Source organism: Camponotus floridanus, unplaced genomic scaffold (assembly GCF_003227725.1).
Source record: "Camponotus floridanus strain SB8 unplaced genomic scaffold, Cflo_v7.5 scaffold24, whole genome shotgun sequence".
NCBI lineage: Eukaryota > Metazoa > Arthropoda > Insecta > Hymenoptera > Formicidae > Camponotus > Camponotus floridanus.
The window spans coordinates 822,875-850,494 of NW_020229370.1; the positions used below are offsets into that span (position 1 = coordinate 822,875).

Below are 27,620 nucleotides of genomic sequence, written 5' to 3' on the forward strand. Positions count from 1 at the left end.
AGTTGACAAAGTGCCGGAGAAGAAAATCGATCGCGAGGATCGAGCCTGCATCGTGGTGGTCTGTATCGTGACGAGCTCTCTTGGCGCGCGAGCGATCGAAATTGCGCAGGCGGTCGACCGGAAAATAGGGCCGCGCCCTCCCGAATAATTTATCCCGAAGTCGCGTCGCATCGTCTTCAAAGCATCGTTAGAGAGGAGCTGACGCAAAAACGGCTGGCGACACATAGTTTCGCTTTTATACGTCGCAAACTTGGTCGTTTAAAATCGATCGTCGGAAAATGAGTCACTGACAGAAGGATCAATTCTCGGATCACGTGATTGACAAACGTCAAACGTAAATCGCAGCTAATAAATATCGTCAATCTGCCCTATGATTAGTGAATAGACTATCTGTATGCTAAACTGATTGTAAAGATTGGAGAGAGAGAGAGAGAGGGGAGAGAGAGAGGGGGGGGGAGAGAGAGAGAGAGAGAGAGAGAGAGAGAAAAAGAGAAAGAGAGAGAGAGATCAACATCTTCAAAGATTTTTCTTTCGCCGTAAAAGAAGGGTGAGAGAGTTAAGAGAGTGAATATTCAACATATCGGAGCAAGTACGAGTTTGCGTATATCTGAAAAAGCCAAACACGACCGGATATAATCGAAGTATATTGGATTCATTACCCTCTTTTGTTTCCGGATACCAGATAGTCAAGTATCTGCCCGAATCCATTAATTGAATGCTCTCATTGAATCCTCAAATGCTTTTATGTTTCAGTCATTTAAAAGCCCTTCGTCCTCCGTTTTCCAAAATAAATGCGTATTGACGCATTATCTGCGTTAAGCATAGAGGACAAGTGTTGAGAAATAAAACCAAAAAAAATCCCATTTTTCACATAAAGTGTCTCTGTGAATAAAGATTCGGCCATGGCTTGACGGCAGGTTATTGTTGCCTCCATAGTCAAGGCTTATATACTTTCATACGTTTTACTACCCGACACGAAAAGGGCGGGTAAAGCGGACGCGACAAAGCGATTTTTAACCCTTTTGCGTTCAGAGGACGTTGCACAAACTTTTAATAGAGAGTCTGGAGCGCGCGAACAGTTAAAGCCGGGATAAAGTTTTCCGAAAGCCAAAAAATAGAAAAAATACGAACCTTTTAACCTACGAAAATAATCGAGATGCAAATTAGTGTAATATTTAGGAGAGTCAATTATTATACTAAAATATTGATTGAATTAAAAAGAGGGAGAGTCTTTGAAACTGTTAAAAAGTTACATCAACGCACTAAACGCTAAACGCATGAACACTAAAGATCTTTGAAATCTCTGAATATTAAAAAAAAAAACTTTGAAATCACAAATTATTCTTTATTGCGTTTTTATTTTATTACAATTTTTCTAAAGTTACCCGATAAATCAAATCTCATCTCGCTTTAAATATTTGTTCTTTAAAAAATTGAATTAATAATAATACTATATTAAATAAGTTTTTGATCGTATAATTTCTAAAGATATCGCACAAAAGATTGTTGTCAATCATTTCTTTTATTAATGTACCTTAATGAAATAAAGAAAGAAAATAACCTCTCGTCTTTTTAATGCTAATATGATTCTGGCTTTCAAAATGCTCCATAATTTAAAAAAAATTTGCAATTAAAGTTGCAAAAATAATTATTGTAATATATCTTACCATGTGAAGGAGCAATTGCGCCAAATTTAAAATACTTTAATTCAATTGAAATAACTTATACTAGCTATTAATTTTCTCTTGTTAGCTTCTCACTAAAAGAAAGAAAAAAATAAGCCGAAATATATATTTTTACTTTTCTCATCTTGAAATAACTCTCTCATTCATGTTATCCAAGCATTATATATTGTCTTCCTCAAAGTGTAAGAGGAAAATTCGCCAATTCTCGAGTAAGTACACGGACTCTCCTGTTCCATCCAAGATTTCATTTAACTCCCCGCTACATCCGATGTCAACGAGACGGTGCTCTGTCCGATTACCCGGATTCTGCTCTCCAGCAAAACTCGCTCTGCTCTTTTAGCCAGACGGACCTCGCAAATGCAAGCGCGCGCGTCGGATAATCTCGTCAGTTTTCACATACATGTATACAACCGAAGATTTTCGTAGAGGCAATATATTTCCGTGAGGGAAATGTGTACGCAAAAAAGAAAGAAAGGGAGAGAGAGGGAGGAAGATAGAGACAGACCCGCGTGCACACGGGTGGGCTATCTATAGCGGCCGAGTGTAACCGAACGGCGACCGAGTGTCACTCAAGGGTGACAAAACTCATTAATACCGATCTGCTTAATGCGCCGTCGCGTGTCTGACATTAATCTACTTAAAAATACCTGTGCGCAGAAAGAGAGAGAGAAGGAGCGCGAGCGCGCCATTTCAGATCATCCGCGTCGCGGTTCCACTTTGTTAACATGCATGCATGCATCGGACGATCTCACGGCACGCGCTGTGCATCCTGCTGTTAATATCCGCAGGGTCCTCTTTTCCCTTTCCATTCGAAGAAACTTCTCGCGCAACAAGACCGCAACTCGAAAAGGAAACGGAAATGGCAAAAGTTTCGATCCCGAACTCCTCCGCCGATCTCTTATCTCACGTCTCTCGTGGTTTCGCCGTTGAACTATTTTAGATGAGTCCAACGCACGATCAATCGCATGACTCATATATACAGAAAAAGTGAGATATTATTTTTGTATCTGACCTATAGCCACTGGCGACGTGTCTTTGATATCTTTGTACGCGAGACACTGATTTATTGTTTCCATATAGATGGTTTCCATAAGATTCGCTTTAATAATTTTGTCCAGCCCCTGAACATCAGAGGTCGACAAAAAATTAATATTCGAAGTAAAGAAATGAAAAATATTGATGCAAGCTATTCTTTTCCAGAGGTTATAAATAATTAATATGAAATAATTTTTCCTCCATTTTTATATATTGATTAAAATTTTCTATTGTAGTAAATTTCAGGGATCATGCAATGAATATTTCGAAGATTGCATTTTTTTTATTAGAGATTTTAATTGAAATAATTATTTCTCTCTTTGTATAATCACGTCAATCTTGTGAAGATATGTGTGTGAATATTATTTTCGTGAAGATTATTTTATTTATGTTATTGATTTTTCTCTTACAATTTATTTTTTTTCAAATCACATTAGTTGTTTTTGTAAATTAGTATGAAAAAAGCTTACTTTTGAAAAAAGATTACTTTTGAAATAACACTTTAAATGGTTAACATATTATTTATAAATTTTAGATATGATTTCAAATAAGAATTTTTGATCATTTTTTTAAGCTTATTGATTTTTAAGCTTATTTGATGAAACTAAATGTGTGCAATAAATATTTGCACTTAATATTTTTCAATTAATATATGTACTTATTTATGCGAGAGATAAAATTTTAAATAATTTTATTTAATATTTTAATGACCTGCATTCGCGCTTATTACTAATCAAGCAAAATAAAATTGCTTTTAAAACTGTTTGATAATAATTTTGTTTCGAAAAAACAAATGTATATTTTGTAAATTTGTTGGTCCTATAAATTTTACGTATATGTATGTATTTTCACGTATGTAATTTGCACAAAATTTATATAACATTTATCAAATTATAGTAAAAAAATTGAAAATTTGCAATAAATATAAATAATATCGAGTGTCCATTAAATTCTTCTTCCAGAAAGAGAAGAAAAACTTTATCGTCGAATCTGCTAAGAGCATATCCGACGATTTCTGGGGAACATACTGTACGCGTGTATCAGAAAAATACATTTACCCGCCTATTTTTATTCGACGCGTGCAACGAACGCGAATTTAATCTTACGGGCTTTAGAATCGCAGCGGTCGCCTAACGATCGCGCGCTTGATGCTGCCTTATGCGATGCAGATGTTGATGATTTTTTGCGTGACAGGACGACTCATGAGAGACGAGAATCGCAAACCGCGGTGCGACCCGATCGCTCGGCGCTTCTGCTGCAAATATCCGCCGTACATTCTTGCCTCTAACGACTTTTCCGCGCCGCGTGCGCTCCTGGCTAATGACATCCGCGATAATCGTGACTAAAATGAGTTTAAGAATTAGGGTGAAAATTCGAAAATGCAAAGCTTTTTTTAATTTATAGTAATTTTCAACACAGTTTAACACAAAAGAGAGTAATAAATTTTATTTTCTTCTCCTTTTTGGAAGTATAATATTAATTAATTGAAAACTGTTGTTATAATAGTTTCTTAATTATAATTAAGCTTGTAATAAGCTATAATAAGTTATAGACGAGAGAATTAAATTATTGAAGCGTGGAGGAAGAAAAATTTAACTTGCGCAACAATTTTCGATGCAAACTTTGAGAAAGTTAAATGGAATAAATATGTATCTTTCTATTGGACTCCACGAAAAAGCGCGGATCGATATAATTTTTATTTAACTTTTTACTTAATACAAGAATATCATCGCGGTAACTCTGATGTTTCGATGCGTATATTGTCTTTTTATTATTATGTAACTCCAGTTACACGATCGCTAAAAGTGAAACGTCAGATGGAACTAAAGCAGTAAATATTTTCTGTCGAGAATCTAAATTTGTATAAGCAATCGTATGCAATATGGAGTAATATTCACTCACCGTTAATTGGTTGAAACCTCGCCAAAGGATCCGAGAATTGCCGAAGTCTGTCTGTCACGTACTGCGACGATTCTCCATTCTGTAAATAAAGGAAAACGAATGTATAGAGCTGAACAAGTATAGTTATTACGCGACGCAAATGAAATATAGTTCGGATATAGTTCGCCGATTATTCGAGAGCTAGATTAGACGAGCGTGCTCGAGAATAATGGATTCTCGATAGGAACGAGGAAGGGTAGGAAAGGATTTGGATAGAGCTTCGAATTAAATCGCGACCGATATCTTTCATATGGAAAACGTCGATCGAGATAGTTGGCAACATTAATCGACAAAGATTTGCATTTGACAGACGGAGAACCGAGAGATGTAGATTCGGGAGAAGCATGAGACTATTTTCACGAACATACACGCAGATCGCGACATCAATCAATGTCTTATTCCGATTTTTTTGTCCAAGTCGGTCCATTCGAACGAGGCGAAATGCACGTCCAAACCTCCCGACTTCGCGGACGTAGCGAATTAATCTCCGAAAGCCAAGTTGCAGCGGATTTTGATCGTAAACTCGAGAGCACGAAACCCGGTCGAGTCTCAGTTTATCCTCTTGGTCGAAGATCATCCGGAAGGTATTCCGCGAGCGGAGCGTGACGACGATAGGTGGGAAGCAACGATGGGAGGAATCACTGGAATTATCGTTACCCAATTTGCTTCTCTCCGCGCGGCCCCAACTATCTCGAAGCTCGAGAGAAATTGGGTCACATCGGCCGAGCAGGAAGCGCACCGGGGCGGATGCGCGAATCGACAATCGAACGTGCGGTACGTTTATTTGCTTTTAATCCCTTGTTGTTTGCTTTAATTGTGAGGTAACGTGGAAAACGATTGAGAAAAGACACCGAGTTCACGCGCCTGATTCAATCGTCATTATGATAGTCGGCGTTATTTTTTATTGTCATGTCAGCAGCGCCAATTTTTCTTGCATTCAATATTTTGGCCCTTAATTAATTTGTGCAAACCTCATTAATATATTTTTTTTTATAAGGACATAAAGATAAAGATTATCAGAACAAAGAAAAACTAAGATATCGAATGATTATAAAAACGTCGTTTTTGCAATCATTTTTGCAATCATTATTAAGACACTTGTATGAGCTCCCCGTCATCATAGATGATATTTCGGCCTCGTCCCAAAAGTGCAAAATGTAACTCAACCTCTCTAAATAATGAGAATACACACTATGACAAGCGGACCGAAGCGATGTCTAGCCTTGTCGTCCAAGCACTTCAGTTACCAGCATACTATATGCCAGGAGAGACATATACAGGATGATTCACGACATGATGCGGCACAAATTTAGGATTTGAATTCTGACGTAATTTCAGGAGCGAAAGGAGATTTATTTAAAGAACGGCTCCGATTTCGGGGATAATAAAATTGCAATTTACGCTTTTCATAAAAATTATATCGCGACACGAAATAAAAAAATTCATAAATATCGATTGATCAAATATATGTATGATACACATTGAAAGCTATACTTCGAGAAAAGTATACTTGAATGAATTCGCATCTATTTCGGTACTTATACAACCGTATATGTGTTTTGCTATCAAATGCGAAATCACTGATGCCGCAGCGCGTTCAATTAATCCGTCCACGTGCAAGAGCCCTTTCGAACAGTCCCCGTGATATGCATTACATTGCGCCATAGTGTCGTAATACAAACCCACGTAATCATGACATAATTGTGGTGACGCGCGTGACTGTGAGTGGTGCGCAAATTTGGCTCTAATTAGGCTGTAATAAAATCATGTAGCATGAGCTGTATGACATTATCGAGGATAACGGAGAGAAGGAAAAAGGAGCATGGAAGAAATTTATAATTTGGAGCAGCAAGAAATTATTTTTTCGAGAGAAACTTGTGCAACGATCCAGAGAATCATAAATTAAACAAATGAATATAATTAATCTTTTTTAAAATTATAGCGTACGTTAATAACACAATAACAGAAAAAAGAAAAAATAATTATTTATAACGCAAAAATAATTATTTTTTGTAGCCTTTAGGTTATTTCTAGCTACATTTCTAGCTGACATACGTGAAAGATTTCATTTTATTTCAACTTTTCATTTTATTTTAATTTTTACAAATTAATTTGAGAACCAAAATTTCTAAGAATAGATATATTTAATTTTGAAAAAAAAAATCTTTTTTTTTAATACGTTACATATTTATGAAAATTATAATCTGATATTAAGGTACGTTAAAATACTCTCTTTTTTAACAATTTAAAATTTTACAAAATTGCGACGCCCAGTAAGCAATTTGAAAGCTGCAGTTGCTCGTAAAAGAAATTACGAGGAATAAAATTTGTTTTTTTTTTCTTAATTTAAAAAGAAAAGATATTTGTTGAACATGTGTAATTAATTAAACAGTATGAACGTCTGCGTTTTTTACGAATTTTCTTAAACACAGAAATGTCTTCGGGGATTCTTCCGGTGATGGAAAAGCGAATTGAGCACGTCTCGTGTATCGTGCAATAAATATTTATATGCGCCGGGGCGCACGTGGCGTACAACAATTTTTCCTCTGTCTTATGCCAGCGAGAGTCGTAAACCCCGAAGGATGCTTCGCGCGCACGCGATTTAGGACTACGTGGTTACAAACCGAGAGAAAAAGAAAGAAGGACAGAGAGAGCGTTTAAACGAAATGTTCCCGGATTGTTACTTACGAATTGTAGATTCTGGCGGAGATGTGCGCGCGAGCGCATCTATATGGGGGATATATAAGCGTCGCTAATGTATCCGCCGACAGGCGCGATAATGCACCCCGTAGATCGCGACGACTGAATAAATTCCGAATAATCGCGCGAACTGGGAATACGAAGCGCGTTTAAGAGATATTCTCGCGCGCGCGTGATTTTCAGATCGCTCGCTCCTGTTACAAGAAATCTTCGAAGACGTACGGGGAAAGGATATTCGAGAAAATGACTTTGACGCCGCATAAATCACTTACATATTTTTCTCTTTCTCTGTTTCCTCTCCCTCTTGTCCCTCCCCCTCTTTCTTTCTTTCTCCACAAGGCGTATAATCATGTATGTATGTATTATTATCGATTGTGTAAGATAATGAGAATGGTTCTTGCAGCAATTAAATCAATTTTATCTTGTTGCTAATTAATTATAATTATAATAATTTAAAGATAATAAAGTTATACACAATATGTTAATTTAGGTACAAGTTTGATGACAGCAGAAGTAGTTTAGAGATAATTTTTTATCGATTAAAATTGCTTACATGTTACCAATCGATCTCCGAATCACATTAAATAAAATCTTTTATTTGTATCAAAATAATAAATAAATTCTCAAAAAAAATCTAAATAGAAAATCATCCTTTGCTGAAATTTATCGCGTGAATATTGAAAAGTATTTGAAGATTTTCCCTTCGCATATATATTGTAATATCTATGCAATTTTGATAGCGAACATTTCACTAAACAAGAGAGCTTAATTTGATGCAAAACTAATAGTACGTCAGAAACAGATTTGAATTGTCACTGTGTTATATGTATACGAAGACTCTAGTGCGTCCATGTCACGTCCTTGTCATCATTTTACAATGTAATCTCGAAGAAGCAAGAGCTAGGATAGACGTCAAAGTTTTTTGCGATTATATTCTACAATTTGAAATAAATAATAATCTGATATAATTATCTGATTTCTATTTATCAATAAAATTATCACTCGAAGAATTAGAACTTTCATCTCAATCTCGCTTTCCTGATCGTGTCCTTTTCAGATATTTATAAAAATAACATAAAGTGGACGCAAGTGACCACGCATATGGAGAAACATAAAAAATATATTAAGGAATAAAACGAACAGAGAGAAACCGAAGATACGAGAGGGAGAGAGACTAGATGGATGTGAATGCAACCAGGCGGCCAGAAATCAGAGCTTAACGGGAAGGCGATCGTTTCGATCGGCATTGAAAGCTCGTTTTCCCCCTCAGTGGCTACCATCGGAGCACGGTCGGCGAATGCACATCGATGCATTCCGGGGATGCGAGGGAAGTCTGCGGAATCAAGTCCGTGACTGGGAATCACTTCTCCAGAGAATCGGCCGCATTCTCCCTCCCTCTCTCTCCCTCTCTCTCTCTCTCTCTTTCTCTCCCTCTCTTTCCCTTTCGATCGATCAACGTGACGCGTCATCGAATATCGATCGCATCTCTCTATCCGCGGAATTCGGTTCTCTTTTTCCCTCTTTCTCTCATTTATTCCCTTCGCATTCACAAGCGGCACAAAACACACGTTAAGCATTTCATTCGGTCCCGTATCATCTATTTGTCCCTAAGACGTGCATCTATATGTGGCGAACTATTCTCGGAATGAAAGAGACTCTCCTACTGTCCTGTAACCGTGTGTTTCGTGAAACACTCTGCGACACATTCAGCGCGATATACCCTTTCGACGATAGGGAGATACGTGTTCAGGGTGTAAATAACGTTATCGATTGCGATCGGCCGAGAGCCAAAGAGAAAACGGTCGCTTTACGATAACAGCGAGAGGGAAACTATCAAAATTTATCTTTGTACTATTTCGTTTTTGAATTCTAGTCCCTCTCTGTGTATGTATGTATGTATGTACGTATGTGTATATATATATATATATATATATATATATATATATATATATATATATAGCCGAGAATTCAAAATAAAAGTTTATACACACACATATTTACTACTTCCTATCAGATTCCTATCGCAGTTGATTTCGCGAAATCTATTTCTTTTTTATTTTGTGACAAGCAAACGAAAAAATTCAAGTCTGCAAAATTGTTCGGTTAAACTATATAAAAAATCATGCGCATGTAGATAATATTATCAAAAAAATATTCTACTACTTTGCTGTTTAAATTATATATTTCAAAGAAAAAAATCTTAAACTTTAACAAAAAAGTATAAGCGACAAATTCAGCAGAAACAAACAGAAACTTTAATGAGAAAAATAATTTAGTGAATTTAATTCATATCAGTTCTGATATAAAACATGCAAGATTTAATCGATCTAGAAATCTAAGTTGATTTCTCATAAGTAGATTTTTGGCGTTTTATTCCTTAATATAATCTTTACCTTTTCTCTATTAATTTATAATATTAATTGACTTGAAATATATCTACTATATAAATATTTACTATATAAATAAAAATCATATATAAAGAATCGTCTCTCTTTATTTTATTTCTTTCACAGCAAAAAACGTGCAAGAGTTATCGTTTATCCGCTCCTATTTTTCGAAAACATTATTTTATATAATATTTATTAAATAGACAATAAAATTAATATACACCTTTACGATCAATTAACAATCTTCCCTAAAAATCTTCTCATTTTAATAAACGCAACTAACGCAACTCACTCTGTGCGTATCTTATACACAAACACTCGTGCATCGACTCCCTCTGATGTGAATCTCTCAATCAACCCGACGGCGATTACATCTACCTATGTATCCCGAGACCCGAACACCCCGAAGTATCCCCGAGTATTAATACCGAACGAAAATCCCTCGGCGGCGTTTGACGCGTTCTCTCTCTCTATCTCTTTCTCGTCGTACTTAGAGGGTTAAGCGAGTCCGTCGAGGCGGTGGAGGGATAAGGTCGACGAAAGCGCGAGACAAATTACAGAATCCGGGGGGGCTTTGTAAGACGCGGAACGCCCAGACCGCGGAACGTCATCCTGAGAGGAGCGGAAAAGGAATTCCTGAGAGAGCGAGCGAGCGCAGGAATTTCGCGGCGCGACTCGCCGCCATCCACGGGAGTCTATCTCTCCCCTTCCTCCCCTTCCTCCCGCCCGTCCGAGGGGATTACACAATGAAATATATATTTCCCCGTTTTCTCTGTATCCTCGCTAAATATAATCTCCGCGCGAGACCCAACAAATCTCGATGGCGAAAAAACAACGAAATCGAAAGAGAGATTCTCTCTCGCATCGGATCCCATCAGGTCAATCCCTCCTCTCATCCGTTTTCTCACCTTGCCGGAGGAGAGTATTAACGATCGGAGATCGCTCGATAATGTTACTTAAAAGCACTTTAAACACCGGACGGAGAAGCGAGCTCACGATTTTCCCGAGGAAAGTGAGCTCGGAGTTCAATTGAATTCCGCTCTCGTCGGCGATCGCGAGCACACAGACCTATTTCTTTTCCCGGCTACGAAAACCAGATAATTTGTGTGATCCTCTGAATCTCCGGAGTCATTCAAACCCTTCTGCCCTTCGACCTAAACCGGAATGTCAACCGCGATCCAACATCAAACAGCAGGTTGTACTTGAGACATACCAGATTCTCTTGGAATTTGAGGCCGTCTTTGCGAAACGCGATGAAAGAATTCTTATTGTTAAATTATACATGAATTAGTATCCTTTGAAATTAGATATATCACGTTAATAATACTTTCTTACTGAATATTTTATAGGTTTTTTATATTTTCGATAATATACATATATATAAAGAGATAATAAAATTCTCGATTCGAATGAACGCGAGACGCAATGTCGATAGATCTTTCATAACAGTGGATAAAACCTGTCGGATGTAACGTGTTCGGAGGTAACGGGTTTGAAAAAGAAAAAGAAAAAAACACAATTACATTCCAATTAACGTCTGAAATCGAAATGGCTCCGAGACGTCCATCTCTCCGTGATGTATCGCTGACGGTTGCTCGACGCGAAAATTAACGAACCCGGCAAATTGAAAATCTCCATTCGCGATTTCATCATTCGAATATATCCGAGACACGCGTAAATTCTGAATTTTGACGCAAGAATATCATATTACATATTGTGAAATTATAATTCTTTAACGTTATTGACAGATATATTAATAACTTAATTAATGATATTCTTTGACCACACAACTGCCACATTTTAATTTAAAATTATATATGTATAATATATACATAATAGAGTGTCTTAAAATCCCTTTAAGGACAGATTCTCGAGATAATTTGGAGACAATTTTTTCTCAGCAAAAATATTGACACATCAATAATTTTTGAATTATAAGTGATAAAAAAAGAAAATTGCTTTTGCACACAAAATTTTATGGGGTTTAAGTATATATTTTATGAAATTTTATTTTTAAATTTAAATTTACTTGAAGGTTGCCAGTAAATAAATAAAAGAAGTAATTAAAATCGATCACCACTGGCAATATTTATTGAGGTAAAAAATCACAACGTTTCGACCATAGGTTTTGATCCTTTTCGAGTGAACTACAAAAAATTATTTCCAGTATTACAACAATACAATTTTATTTTTAATATGCGTTTGAAAAATTATACCAATATTTTTTTTCCGAACGTTTCCTTGTATGCACGCAAAATGCATTTGCGCAAACAATGTTTTCGCTGTGGTAATTATTACAAGCGACAGCGCGTCCTTTTAAGAGCGAGAAACTCGAGCAAAATTCATTTTACGGCCACTAAAAAAACGATGATCTGAGTTAATGGTGTCGCGGGTCAAAAACCATTAGAGTTGGTCGCTTGTGTGCGATGCACGTGTCAGACATGTGCGTGAACTGTGTAACTCCTAAATGCATCTCGTTGCAGAGGAACGCAATGTTTCGTTCTTTCAAATAATTATAAAATAAATATGACATAAAATGTAATCATCATTTCTAATTGTTTTTTATAAATTTTACACAAGAATCGTTAATTTTATTATAGGGCAACATTATATTTGCAATATCATTAATTAAATATTTTTCATAAAATATTTTTCATAAAATATTTTTTTTGTTTTTCTCATCTATATTTATTTGTTTTTATAAAAAAGACTTTGCTTAATTAAAAAATCTCTTCTATTAAATCATAAGGTATTTAATGTAAAAAAATGGAAAAAATTATTTAATGAAATTAATTATTTAAATGAATTATTTAAATGAATTATTTAAATGAATTATTTAAATAAATTATTTTAATGAATTATTTAAATTTAATGTAAAAAATTTACTCGACAATTTTTACCATAAATCAAACACAGATAATTTTAATGAATGGAGTTCTCAACAAGCTCGATTTGAATGTGGAATATGAAATTTCCCGCTGAGCCTAATCCCGGAGTGTATGCTAATCTTATTAATTTGTACTATCGGACGTCTTACATACCATATTCTCGGCGGAAGGGTGATCCTGATGTCCGGGGGACCGATTTCCCTGCAGTAGCGCCTCGAGACTCTCGATGTACTCGATTGCATTCCGCAGTATCTCCACTTTCGGTAAACGCTGATTAGGGTTGTTGCTCGTTCTCCTCTTAAGCACTTCAAAGGCCTCATTGACCTACAATAGAAATTGCGCGATTAACTATTAATATACCGCCGATTGCCTAAGCAATACGTATAGACATAGCGATACACGACGCGTGCTTTTTATTATTTTGGTAACTACTCTCTTAAATTAATGTATTATCGCTGAAAAGCAATAATATTAGGAATAATTATAAATGTACTAAATCTCGATAAAATCTCATTAAAAGAATCAATTCGTAGTGGCTATTTCAATCAGAAAAAATAATATTTTAAAAATGTGATTCTTATAATATTATATTTGAGATAAATTTATATAATATTAGAGAGAAAGTAACATATTTTATTAAAAAAATATCTGAATATAATCAAGAATCTTGTTCATTTTTTGTGGATTTATTATCTTAAAAATTAAAAAAATATAATTCTGTATTTAAATATTAATCTGAGTTTAAATATTAGAATTAAATATATTTGTTTTATTCCGGATAAATAGGTGAAAAAATCGCGAAAGTTTTAAAAGCTACATCTTGCAAATAATATATATGTAAAGAAAATTAGCTTTACGAGAGAACCAAATGGAATTACTGTCGAAGACTATCAAGCTAGAAGAACTTTATTGATGAATAACAACGTACACTTTTCTCAACGTACGAATATTGACTGATTAATACAATGTTTTCATCTGCGTCCTTGTATTTTTCGCCTTTTCAATGCCTGTGTAGTGGGGCATGTCCCACTAACAATAAGCTGTACTGACATGTCGCCGAATATATTATGTATAATATATATATGATTATTACTAACTTTTCAAATATGAATTAATTTTTCAATCAGTTGAATGTTTTCACTAAAGATCGATAAAATACTCATTGATTTTGTAGGAAATCTTATATCGGTGTTTTAATCAATGAATTACATTTTCACTGATTCAATTTAAAAAAGTCCGAGCAAATCGTTCTTTCATTTATCGTCCAAATTTTTTTTAAATATCAAACATCCAGTTTATATGTAATAAAGTTTTTTCTACTACTGAATAGGCACTGTGAAGGGATAAAAAATTTCTCTTAAAATTCCTCCTCGTGTAGTCCCCGGTGTAGTGTCGAATTTCAAATGACTCTATGAGATTTAATATTCTCGTGCCCATTCTCGAAACATCATTCGTCATTCGAATCGTCCAAAGAGCGGCGCTTAGTCGCGACCGATCCACTTCGCAGATGTTTTCCTTCCGTCAGCGCGCTCTCTTTGAGGTTGTTTACTTCGAAAACACGATTCGCGCGCGGCATGTTTTAAGTAATTACAGACGAGCCAAAACAGCAACGTACGTAAATTCGGTAAATACGATACATAGACGCGCATCAGAGAGATATTACAATCGACTCTCTCCGTGTCATTTTAAAAATATACTTACAATCAATCAAAAATTCAAAGAATCCAGGTAATTAATTTACCAAGATTCTTTCAAATGTTGACAGAAATAGAAAGAGAGGGGACGATAATAAGAGATATAAATGGAACACGCACAGAATGAAAAGTGCACGCGACGTTTCCGGAACGGAAATGCATTTCGAGAATGAGTGGAAACTGACCTTTCTCAAGCGCCGTCTCTCGCGCAAAGTGGCGGCTTTCCTCCGATCGACGGTGACCGTCTTCTTCTTGCAAGCCTTGCAGGCCCACAGAAGGCATCTGCGTGGACCATGCGGCGAACCGGCGTCCAAAACGTGCGGATGCGGCACGTGCTCGATCGACTCGCTCTCGTTCGTCTCGTTGGTCTCGCTAGTCTCGTTTATCTCGTCGGCGTCCGCGGAACCGGACTCGAGGTCGGCCGAAGCGTCCGCCGATATCACTGACGAAGCGTCGTCCGAATCGAGGGCGTAGCGGGACTGCGATCTGAAAGCATTAATCGCTTTATATAAATATTCATTGAATCAGAGAGAGAGAGGGGGGGAGAGGAGGAGAGAGGGAGGAGAGAGAGAGAGAGAGAGAGAGAGAGAGAGAGAGAGAGAGAGAGAGAAAGGGGATAAGGAATAGGATAAAAATTACTCTTTTTTTTTCAAGGATTTTCTCTCATCGAGAGAGAAAATCCTTGAAAAAAAAAGAGTAACTTTTATTCCTTATCAATTGTCAGCATTCATAATGTTACTACTGTTTTTTAGTGAAATAGTTTTGTTTCATTTTTCTTTTTATCTTTATCTCGCAGTGCAATGAAGAAAATTATATCAGGATGTTTCCTGCAACTGACGTATTTTGCAATTTGTACATCAATGTAATCAAATTCTTGAAAAAAAAAAAAAAAACAGTAATTTTCATCCCTTATAAACTGTCAGTATTCATAATTTTACGTTTTACTGCTTTTTTTAAAATAAAATAGTTTTGTTTCATTTTTCTTTTTAGCTTTATCTTGCAGTGCGATGAAGGAAATTACATCAGGATGTTTCCTGCAAACTGTATTTTGCAATTTGTACATTAATGTAATTTAACATTCTGCTTTGAAGTGTCAATTTAAAATCAGTAAATACGATTGACTAATTTGATCTGCAATTTATTTTTATTGACATCTGTCGCAAGATGAGAATTGACATTTTTTGCTCTCTCAAAGATTCAATTTTAAGATATATAAAAAGAAAAGAAATGTATTTAAAAATGTGTACTTTCATGAACAAATTAAAAAAAAGTGCAATATTTTATTTTATAAATTCAATATATAACATCATATAATTCATATTATACCATATTTCATAATGTTTTTGTAGTTTTCAGTATGTCATTTTTTGAAATCAATTTCACAGACCTCAACTTTCGTCCGTTTCATTTTTTGTCCATTTAAAAAAAAATATATCTGCTAAAAAAATTGGAATATAATATTATTATAAAAACTGTAATATAATATGAGAAAGCACATTCTATAAATAATTATTTGTGAATTTGAATTTTTACTTTTAAGCTATAGAGTTCTCAAAGACTAAATTCGAGTACCTCTTCGCTATATTTTATCTGTAAAAATATTCATCTTTCGAGATAATATAACGTAGTTGCAAAAAAAATGTTACGTTTTTATTCGAGTATAAATGTATAAATGTATATAAATTTTCCGCGTGCATGTCACCGTTTCACGTAAAACGAATTGTTGCACCGAGCGTAAGAGTCGTGATGCAAACGTGCGCTGAAAGATCCGGTATAGGCGTTTAGTAAGAGAACGAATTCTTGCCTTAATCATCCTTTAGTTATCGCGACGGCGGTTAATAATGGACGCAGGCGCGTAGGTCCATCACGAGGCGATTTTCGCGATTGGACACGTTCCAGGTGGTCCCGCGGCGAACGTATTTTCTCGCGAGGAGATGTTGCCCTCTTCCCTTTTTCTCATTTTCTCCCCTCGGGAGTAAAGGCGAAAAGCGATGAACGAAGTGAAAATGGTTTAATATGCGGTAAAGCCGTCGTCGGGTTCATTGAAAGATAATGACTACGTCGCTTCTCGATTCAACACAAATGCGTATCACGAGACAAGTCGAAAAAGAGAGAAAAAAGAGAAATCGATTCATATAGGAAAAAAGAAGAAACGTTGAAAGCAAAATGCAAAAATGCAAACCCGTATAATGTAACTTTCAATCTCTTATACAATCCAGGAGATAATCTCACGTACTTTTACATACTTTTAATATCTAAAAAAATGCGTTAATTGATTTTGTTGAAATTGAATTTTTTGGTGAAATTTTTAATAAATGTAATTTTTAACACAGTGAAAAAAAAGAAAGAATATTTTTAAAAGAATACGTTCTATCAAATGCTTAGAAAATAATACACATACAAAATTATTACATAATTTACATACAATATATAATCACTATTCGTTATTATACAAATGTAAATGTGTACGACTAAAACTGTTATATTAATATGAAAATGATATATTGCGGTTTTTGTATTTTAATAAAACAATTTTTGTCAAATAAATGTGATTTGGGAAATCAATACTACAAAGGTAAAAATTAAGAAAAATATTTGTTTCGAAGAGATTGATCTTATTGTTAGTACATCATACAATACAAAATGTAATGAAAAATTGTTATATAAATAAATAAACATTAATAACATGTGTTCTAATTTGAAGTCTTTATCATGATAATTTGAAAGGAATTTCAAAAATCATCGTATCTCATTATTATTCTATATACTTTATTCAATAAAGCATTTTTTGCTAGCTTTATACTGTAATAGGATGATAGAACAGTAGATAGTGGGATGGTAGATTAATTGTAATTCAAATTCAATGGATTTCAATTTCAATGTGATGAATGCCGCGAAGGAAAAAGATGAAGAAAGTGGGAAAAAAAGAAAATTCTCTAAGAGACGATCAATCTTGTCACGTGGAGTCTCGCGAATGAAGTACAATTAGTCATATTTTAGAGAGTGTATCCATCAGAAGCTGAAGCTTCTGAAAGCGCTAATTCATCAAGTGTCACATTTCTCTTGTGAAAACCCGATATATTTCAAGTCGAGATAAAGGTATCAAATTCTTTTCGACAATATATATCGAATGCGTCAAACTCTACGAGGTATATTCCAGAGATCTACTTTTCCAAATTAAATAAGTAAAAATGTCACTGATTAAATCAGCAATATAACATTTCACTGAAGTTCAATGATTTTCAATGAAAACATTTACATTTTCTTCTGCCTTTTTAATAATGGCAGTAAGATTTCAATGAAAAATCAGTAATAATCGTATATACTTGCGAGCTTTTAAATTATTTTTTATTCATATTGGAGCTATTTTTGGGGAGAGGCGCTTCTGACACATATCTGAAATGAAACATATTCCAAAGAGAGTGAAATTGATTGTTAAAAATTGATAAAAGTAATTTTTTCTTTCTCTCGTTTCGCGATGAGGCATGCATTTTGCCGACTAATACACAGTTCAAATGGCCCTTTGCAGAATGTACATGCGAATATGCGGGATGTCTCGTCGGAATGTCTTTCATTATTTCCGTGTGCTGAATTCGCTTCTAAAGTTACATCTACATTTCATGAAATAGCTTGCATATATATATGTATATCTACAGGCGAAACACTACAAAGTTGCGACGCACTGACGGAAATGGAAACCGCTACAAAGGAATAAGCTGACTTAAATCGTTAACCGCTATAATAGAGTCTCGTACAATGAAACTTTATATACAATTGTATATTTGTATATGTATAAAACGGCAAAAGAGGGATCCCTTTAGTGCGAAAGAGAGTTGATTACAATACTAACGTCAGCAATATCGACTTATTAATTTAAGGAGAGAAACTCTAAACAAATTTTTTTACTTTTTAACGTTACTAAACTTTTTTTCTTTAAATTTATTAACATGACATTCTGTTCTCTCATTTTTCTTTAAATTTATTAACATGACATTCTATATCAGAGTACACACTGGTATTAGTAACACACTGGATTCTTCATAAAAAAACTAATTCTGCAGAAAAAAGAATGGAATCTGCACAGTATTTAATTTCGAGCGTGTCATCTTTTGAATATTCTTAAAAAGACTGCAACTAACAATACTCTGTAATATATTAGACAAGTTTTTACATTACATTAAATTGATCATCTAAGTAAACGTCTAGTGTGAGAGATGCAATATTGAAAATGCCACATATAAGAGGATTGGCTATACAACTCTTGTAAATTTCCCTTCCATCCCTTCTGTTAAATAGTTATCAAAAATAGAAGATATAAAAATAGAAAGTATAAAAGAGAAAAATCGAATAGAATTAAAAATAGATAGTTTGATGTCAGACTGAGACTGACATCAATATAGAATAGTTTTTTTATTTAAACTAAATTATATCCGTAAAATTATAAAATATAGACCCAGATTACGAACAGATGCTCGGCAAAATTAATTAATCAAGCTTGCTGAAAGCTAATAATTACGTAAATTGATCATCTGAATAGGATACTTTTAAATGCATTTTTCTCAGTTGATCGAATATTTTGGGAGAGAGAGGCAGGAATTATTTATTGTTTTTAATACTTAACCCGATTGTTTTTAATATTTAATATCTAATATTTAATTATATTTTAATATTTTATTAATTTTAATAGTTGCCAATTATATATTTTATTGATAATTAATTATATTTCATTTAGTTAACAGTTATATTTCATTATTTTGATTATAATAATAATACTATTTTAATATTTTAACTTTTATATTATTGTTAAAAATTTATTTTATTGTTAAAAATATAATACCTATTGAAAAAGTCGAATTTGTCGTAATGACTTTATTTCTCCACATTTTGTTTCATCAATAGTATAGATTAGCGCGGTTAAACGATACGGAAACGCAGCCCAGATAAAGTAAAGGCTCACCTGATTCGGTCGTTGCGATAATTCAACGAGCCGGCTGACACCAGGGCATTATTGCCGATAAGCCTCGCGCGATCGTCCGTATCCACCTGAGTAGCGATGTATCCCTCCTGCAGATACTCGGATTCCGTTGGCGCGTAAACGCGCCGATACCGATGAGGGTGAGGATGATGATGATGGTGATGATGATGATGCAAGTGATGACGGTAACCGTCGTAGGGCGTTCTCGCGGCCGCTTCGTAGGCGTAGGGCACCGCGTCCGTCACGAGGGTCATCATTTCACGAAGTTTCGTCGAGAAGAAACGGACTCGTCACTCTAATCGATCGCCCGAAGCGAAAACGCACCGATCGTCCACGCGTTCGATCTCGCGCGACCTCATCACGAGCGAAATTGTATTCTGCGGCGATTTAATTGAATTTCCCCCTCGAGTGGCGTACGTGCATAATCACTCGCATCATCAGATTCCCCATCAAACGATTATGTATTCGTCAAATATTAATATTCAGAAGATAGATCCTTTGAAATTATGCAGCAGCGGTTGCAATAGATGAAGAAATCGACCAAGGGTGAAACTGACTGACGCTAAAGATACTCGTAAAATTGCGAAAACGCTCTTTTCTCTATCCCATTTAACTGTCGCTTCTTTTCCGGGAAAGATATGAGTCGCTGGTCCCAGCGAGGACACGGACGTTTCTCGATATATATTCGGTACAGTTAACTCTTCTTCCTTCAACTTTCTCGTTAACTTTGTCCAAGTCGTTCCAGATCGATTTCGTCCCGAGACGCGGAATTTCCGCCCCGATTCTCTAGAACCGCTGGACAGATTCCTCCCTCGTCGCTCGTTATTTAAGTTTAGTCAATTCACTCTATCGTTGCCCGGTTTTCCGCGAATTCTTCGTATATCGGATGACCGAGTCCACAGTTTGAGCAATCTCAATCATGAAGATAGAAGATTCGATTTTTCGAAAGCTGAATCGAGAGATTTCGGAGCACGAGATGCTTCACGTCAATGGACTCGACGGTCGCGCATTTGAACGCACTTTTATTCCGAAGACAGAGATTGCGGAAACGACGAGAAAATAAAGAGATAAATCCCGCACTCAACTTGTATAAGAGACTCCAAATCGGCGCTCCAGCGAAACCCGATGGGAGGAAGGAGGTCGATCTTTAACCGGCAGCGCGACTTCCTTCCTTACGAATCCGACGTGACTAAACCGAGCCGGTCGTCGGACCAGACGCGACAGATCCGAAAATCTCGTAGCCGGAGATCACGGAGCGAAGATGCCTTGCCGTGTAGTATCGGTCCCTCCGCCACATGGTATCTCTTCTTAGGCGTGCGTCACGCACACGCACTCGCGTCTCGCCGAAAGAGAGACGCGAGTAGAAATATTTTACATGCGTTTACATGTGTGTATCGCCGACAGTCACACCCCGAGATGACTATTTTTAAGAACGTCCGGCCAATCGCGACCGACGAAAATTGTCTTCGGGTCCGCCTCTCGGACTGTCATAGATGCGTGAGTTTGGCAGGGACTCATCACGGGGTGTGGTTTAATCATTAATAAGAGTTAGATTCTCATCGGATAGAGTCTCCGGCTGGGGCGAGAGAACTTTCGGGGAGTTTAAATCAACACCGGTGCGAAAGCATAATAAACCAAACCAAGTACCTAATCAACTAAAGACTGTTATCGAGATGACTGATTGAGATTTCTCCGGCTCTTCCTTCCAGAGAAAGACGGAAAATCCACTTATCACATACTAATTACTGTTTTTATTTGGTAGCGATATCTGCGAAATTATTAATAAATAAACATGTATAATTTTTTCAAACTATCCTAGATTATCGTTCTCTGACAGGGAGAGAACCAGATGTACTATTTGCAAAAAAGAAAATATAAAAATCAACAAAACTAATCGATATGTCAATTTCTTTATCAGTTTATCGTTTGACCCATTTAACGTTCGATGATTAAAAAAAAGCATTCTATAGCTATAGATTTTTTCTCTCACGAAAAATTGTTAAAACGTAATTAAACTCCTGAGATTGCACTTTTCTTTAGGAGAATCTTGAAATTTCCAAAAGATTATCAAAGGAAGAGTTCAATTAAAAAAATTTTTTCGTCTAAGAGAGATTTTTTTTATATTTCCGATAAATTATCTTACATAAGTTTTTCGTCTAATCATTAACTCCGAGAATCGATTTGATCATAGTCTTTGATTGAATTGCGTCGATTATATTTTATTCAACTATCGTGTATTTCTGCGGCTCGCCGCAGCAGTTTTGGTTATTCGGGAATACTTAACTGAAATGTACTGGTTTACAGTCGAACACGCTAACAAAAAGAGATGTTCATTACGGTGGGTCGTGGTTTTTGACAGATATTCCAATACGCGTTCGATAGTCGATCCGATTTGCGGTCTGATTGGAGAGAACAGGAGCTATTACTCCTCTATACATATAGGGTGTTTCACGTATGCACAGTTCAACTTTAGGAGCACAGGATGCTCCAAAATCATATCCTTTCAGTAGCAGATTTTTTCCTCGATATATCGAGAAAAATCATCATTTGTTGCAAAGTTTCCAATCCTTTCCATCCATATAGCTTTATATAATTAAGTCCGAAATTAAAATTCTATTAAAATAAACTCAAGTTGTAATAATGGGGAAAGTTTTCTCCTCCCCAAAATTTACTTTGCGAAAGACCGCTCATTTCCTCCACCCTCGTTTGTAACTCGAAAATCATTGATGTGATCTTTTCGACATTTTCGCGCAGGAAAAATCCCGAATTAGAGCCGAGGAATCTGCCATCGAACACACAATGATTTTTGAAACATCTTATATATATATATATATATATATATATATATATATATAGAGAGAGAGAGAGAGAGAGAGAGAGAGAGAGAGAGAGAGGCAGAGACACGCCTATAGAGAGATCGCTACTGGTCCTCGCCGTCGATTACGCGGATACGTAAACTTTATGTAAATCCAGCGCCGTCTGTCACATTTTATGCTCCGCTTTCACGGGAATTAAAATAGACTATTGAGCGTCGAATAAAAGCTAAAATTACCCCCTGGCAGCGATCCAGACGTATGGAGATAGAAAACGGAGTAAAGTTTTAGCCTACACGTTTTCGCCGAAATGCCGATCGCCCTGTAGTAATAATCCGCTCTCGCACTCCGCGAGATTACGCGGAAATAGGGGTGGTGTTCTCCGTTGAGGGTGGATCATCTCGGTTCTCTCGCGGCGGAGCAACACGATCGAACGTCTAATCAGTCGTGAGTCTCGAGTTCACGTTGAGAATCCCGGACATCATCGCAATTATGACAATTATAGCAAAGGAAGCAGTTGTCGATAAACGCGATGTCCTAGAAATTCAAAGTCTTTTTAATCGAGTATAATGAAGAAAGAGGTGAGAAAAAACAAATCTGTGATAACGATACATGTGTATTTCACGATATATCATTGCCAATATCGCTACTAGAGAATTAACATTAATAATCTTGTTTTTGTAGCAAAATAATAATGATTGAATCGCGAGACCTTATTTGTCCAAAATTATCCAATAATTGATGAACTATGCTAATTCAATGATTAATATAGTTCGATATGATATATTAATATATTAATATATTATATCGAAAATGACTATTGATTAATACACTATATATTGGGAAATTTCTGGTCCATTTCTCTCGCGATTGATCTATACATATAATATCTTGCACAATATAATATTTCGTTTTCTATCTGCATACATATAGCTTTATTTCAAGAATTTCTCCTCCTTTCAATTGTTCGTACAGAATCAGAGTATATATCGATCAATTTTACGGTTATAAAATTCCATCGAAAGGCGTTAAACTAAGCAAGATTAAATACGGAAAAGTTGGCGATATACATTCTCCATGAAAATCTCTCGCGTTTGAAAACTATACAAAGGCACGTCAAAGTGCACACCGATATATAATGGAGATTGTCTCTCTAAAGAAAACTAACACAGCCCGACACGAAATAGCCCGCACACATTCGCGCACGCGACATGGATTTCTATTAAAATCCCATCCGCGCGATTCCGCAGTCCCGGTACCTGTCAGAAGAGACAAGGCCAATTATCGTTAAAAGCGGTTATTATCGGACGACGTTAGAGAAATCCGCGAGATGAGAGTGCCGGTTCCATCCCTCTCTTTTCGCTTCCGATCTCTTCCTCCGAGCCCCGCCGCCCTCCGCCTTCTCGCCATCCATCTCACCATCCTTTCGAACGACGTCGTATACATACATCTAGGGAATAAAGACGCGCCCTTCGCGCAATCTCCCTCTTCCACCCTCCCGCAAACAACCGCGCGAAAAGTCCGGAGGCTCCGGACTTCATTTTTCATTCGCCGTCCAGTGGTACAAACCCGGAGACTTACATGAGAGAGTTTGCATTCCATACTGTACACACACACACACATACACACATATACGCAGCCGCTGACACGCGAGCGAGCGCGCGCGCGCGCGCGCATTCGCAAACACGAAGGGTAGTTCTCCCTTTCGCACCCTTTCATCGTGGAAGCTCGGCGCGGCTCGGATGTGCTCGTCTCGCGCCGGGGTCGAGAGAAGGAGGAAAAGGAGTAGGATGTGCAGGGGAAGGGAGCGGGAGGATCGCGGGATCGCAAAGAGTACAACCCTGAGGAGCGAGACGCAAAACGGGTCACTCTCGCCTCCTTTCAGGATTCGGCGGCTGGCTGGAATACCTACATCTGCCAAAGTTCACGGGAGGGCAATGCCTCGCCCACTTTTACGGGGGCATCATCGCGGAGCGATGTCTTTGTGCCGAGCGGTTCGCCTTTTTGCTCGCGCGGATTTTTGTTTTTCGAACCAATTTTCCGGCATCCTTGAAAGCACGCGAGAGCGTGGTAGGGTAAGTGAAAAATGTCAATAAATTTTTATTAGCGAGTGAAAAGTTAGCAGGAGAAGGAGGAAGATTTAAAAGTCTCGGAATTCCACCTCGCAAAGAGCATAATTTTTTCTTGTGTCACGTGCAGTCAAAATGCGATCGCATACGTAAAAATTTGAAAATAAAATCAAACTCGTCGAGCTACTTCTTCAAACATTTAAACAATTCTCCCATCGATTATACGTTTGTTCAATATATCTGAGAAATATCGCTATTATAATTTGTCATAATACTATTTAAAAATTATCAAATAGTAATTCCTGTCTCAAGACCTTGTTTCACAATAATCAATTACTTTCAACGGATAATCATTCTTCTTTTCTTTCTAATTAAAATTCTGAATGTTTCCCGGGAAAGCCTGGAGGAAGATACATGTGTAATAAAAAAAATATAAGGGATGAAGGGGGGGCTGTTAACAGCCTCGCCTTGGCAAGGAGACGTCCTTTCGCGCCGCCGCGGCGCGTAGTTTCCGATGTAATCCGATGTGACTTGGAGCCGTCTTGAATTCTCTTCGACGTATATCGCGGCCGAAGACTAGATGCCTCGGATGATTCCGAGCGTTGGCCAAAGCCTCGAGGACGTTGCGGCGCGACGTCGCGCAGGCCTCTCCCCGAGCTTTCCCTTCCCTTCAACCCTTGCCCCTGCCCTCCTCTTCCTTCCCCGCATCAGGATAATCTTGTTGTAATCACGCAAGCGCCCGCCTCCCGTCGATCAAGATAACTGGCGACTATCACTGAATAATTGTCTTTAAACAAGATAATGCCTTTAACAGGATTGGCGAAAACTCTCGTAAGATTGAAATAAAATAAACGGATGAGAGAGAGATGAAAGTCATGTTTTTGAAAGTCATCGAGATCGACAAATAAAATTTACATTCGATGTAATTAAATTTTTTTTTTTGAAAGTTAATTTTCGTACGCATATCGTAGATATTAAAATGTAATTAAAATTTCATATTATTTGATACATCTTAAAAAGTGGTTTCTCTCACATTTTATTTCCAGGAAATACATCACGTCTCTCAAATTGTACGATTAAAAAAATGTATTCCAGGATTATGGACTAATCTAATTTGCATTTTCCAAGGTTTCTCATATTTATGGAGAACGGAATTCTGTTTTGAAGATAGCTTTAAATTCTCTACAATTAATCTCGTTATGATTATGCAAAGTCTCGCTTTCATCGGATTTCAACGTTGATTCGAGAATAGTTGTATGCATGCTTTGTAAATCGTGCAAGATTTTTTTTATACGCGAAACTTATTGATCTGATGTAATACACGATAATTTTTGATTATTCTTCAGCAAAGTAAATTGCAAAATTGCAACGATTTCCATAACGATTACGAGATATATAACAGTGAATTAATATAATTTTGTATAAAAAATTTCTGAAACATCGTCATTATTAAATATATGCAAAAATATTATTAGTGTAGAATTTTATAAAAATAATCCATATATCATAAATATATATTGAGGTAATAAAGTATTCAATTCTCTTACAACGAATGTCAACGGGAGGAAGATTCTCAACTCACGTCCAAAAGATTTCCGGTATTCTCGACAAAGTAATTCCTACATTCGTTTAAAATTTCTTTAGCATGAGGACATTAGGATATATAGCGTATTATGCGATAAGACTCTCGCTTAAAGTTCCGTTTAATTAGGTTTCAGATCCCCATACGGACCTTAACGCCTGGATAATCTTCTCCTGTCTTTCCCTCTCTATCTTCTACTAAAACGAGCTTAATCTATCACGCATACGCGCGTGTTATATATATTTAGACATCCCTCCTCACTTTTAAGAAGAATTAAATATATCCACTTTTAACTTCTAGTTTTTATATCTCTCGATATTTTTCTCTTTTTAATGAGATCTCTCATGGTTATATTTTTGCCTCATAAAAATTCTTATTATAATGTGAAAGATATATTTCCTAATCTATACCTCATATGATTATTTTCGCATAATACTTTTTATTTGTATGAATATTTAACTGTACACGTAAAAGGTTTTTAATTTATAAAACTAGATATTTTTTTCAAACACAATCTCGTGAGAAAGAGGTACAGGATTTTTTACTAAGATAAACTTTTTCGAAAATAATTAATCGTATCTTTTAAATAAAAAAATATTTTCTCAAAAAACTCTTATGCATATATCTAATTCTAATTTTTCACATACAATTTATTCTAAATTTTAATTTATCAATCACTAGTCTTTATTTAAATCTTGCATGTGCAATTATCGTTTAAAATATTTATTATTTAAAATATTTATTATTAAAAAAATTTATTATTTAAAATATTTATTATTTAAAATATTTATTATTTAAAAAATTTATTATTTAAAATATTTATTATTTAAAATATTTATTATTTAAAAAAATATATATTTTTTTAAATAATAAATTTCTCATTTTCGTATTTTACAATATACGTATCGCACTTTGTGCCAGATTTATTGAGTAACGTACCGCCATTATTTTATACATGTATTTCTTTTTTCGCGTAACATCAAATTGTTATACTCTCCTTTTTCCCTCAATTTCTACTGTATAATATTAGAAAGCTTATTGAATAAAATTTTTCGTAAAAAGATCCATCACTTATGCCGGCAAGAATTATTTGCGTATATTTTTCCCTTGAATTTCTTCGCCGGGCGTCATATGGTTCACGACGATGTGGATAGATCGGTATCGGAAGATCCCTCACGCAGAATAACACGTTATATAATTTACGAGCAACGAGAGAATCGCTTTTCTTCGGCGAGCTATCCGAGATTATGGCAGACCGCGACAATCCGTCCTCGTCTCGTTCGCGAGGAGACTGCGCTACTTACCCGAAAGAAGGACTTTTATCGTCGCTTGTACTTAAACGCGGACATCGATGTAACGGTAGAGCGTGTGTCGCTAAACGTGCCCGCGGCATTCCATTAGGCTTTACAACCCTCGGGCAGTAAAACGCCGAGAAAACGCCGGTTCGTGTCGCTTGAGAAAGAGACGAGACAGCTGACGCGTCTCGTCGGGGCGTGTCACCGGCTCTCCCTTCACCGAGTCCCCGAAGTGCATCCGGAGAGAACATCCGTTTAATCCTACCGGAGATATCGAGATATCGTCCCTCGAGAGACGGGGAAGATTCCCCCCTCCCTCTCCCCCCTTCCCCTCTTCGTACGTATCTCGATGCCCGCACGAAAACGTAGAAGGGAAGACCGGGCAAAGTTCATGTTCCAGGACTAACATCGTTTAACAACGACAGATTACAAATTCTCCATCGAGAAACTCGATATCGCTCGATTCTCGTTTACATCTCGCCACTTTATCCTTCATCCGCGTTGAAATTCAAAATATACCGTGTACCTCCCTGAATCGAACCTGGTCGTTTGATTA

General features: G+C 36.3%; 1 protein-coding gene across 1 annotated transcript in view; it reads right to left on the bottom strand.

Moving 5' to 3' along the window:
• LOC105249249 (transcription factor SUM-1) overlaps positions 1-20,642 on the bottom strand; it is a 35,013-nt gene extending 14,371 nt beyond the window's left edge. Inside the window, exons 1-4 of the mRNA XM_011254571.3 lie at positions 19,288-20,642; positions 14,516-14,816; positions 12,790-12,960; positions 4,623-4,701 (exon numbers count right to left, since the gene is read on the bottom strand). Of these exons, the coding sequence (XP_011252873.1) occupies positions 4,623-4,701; positions 12,790-12,960; positions 14,516-14,816; positions 19,288-19,562 (826 nt within the window). The 5' untranslated portion in view covers positions 19,563-20,642. The remainder of the gene's footprint in view (positions 1-4,622; positions 4,702-12,789; positions 12,961-14,515; positions 14,817-19,287) is intronic.
• Between the last annotated feature and the right edge of the window lie 6,978 nt (positions 20,643-27,620).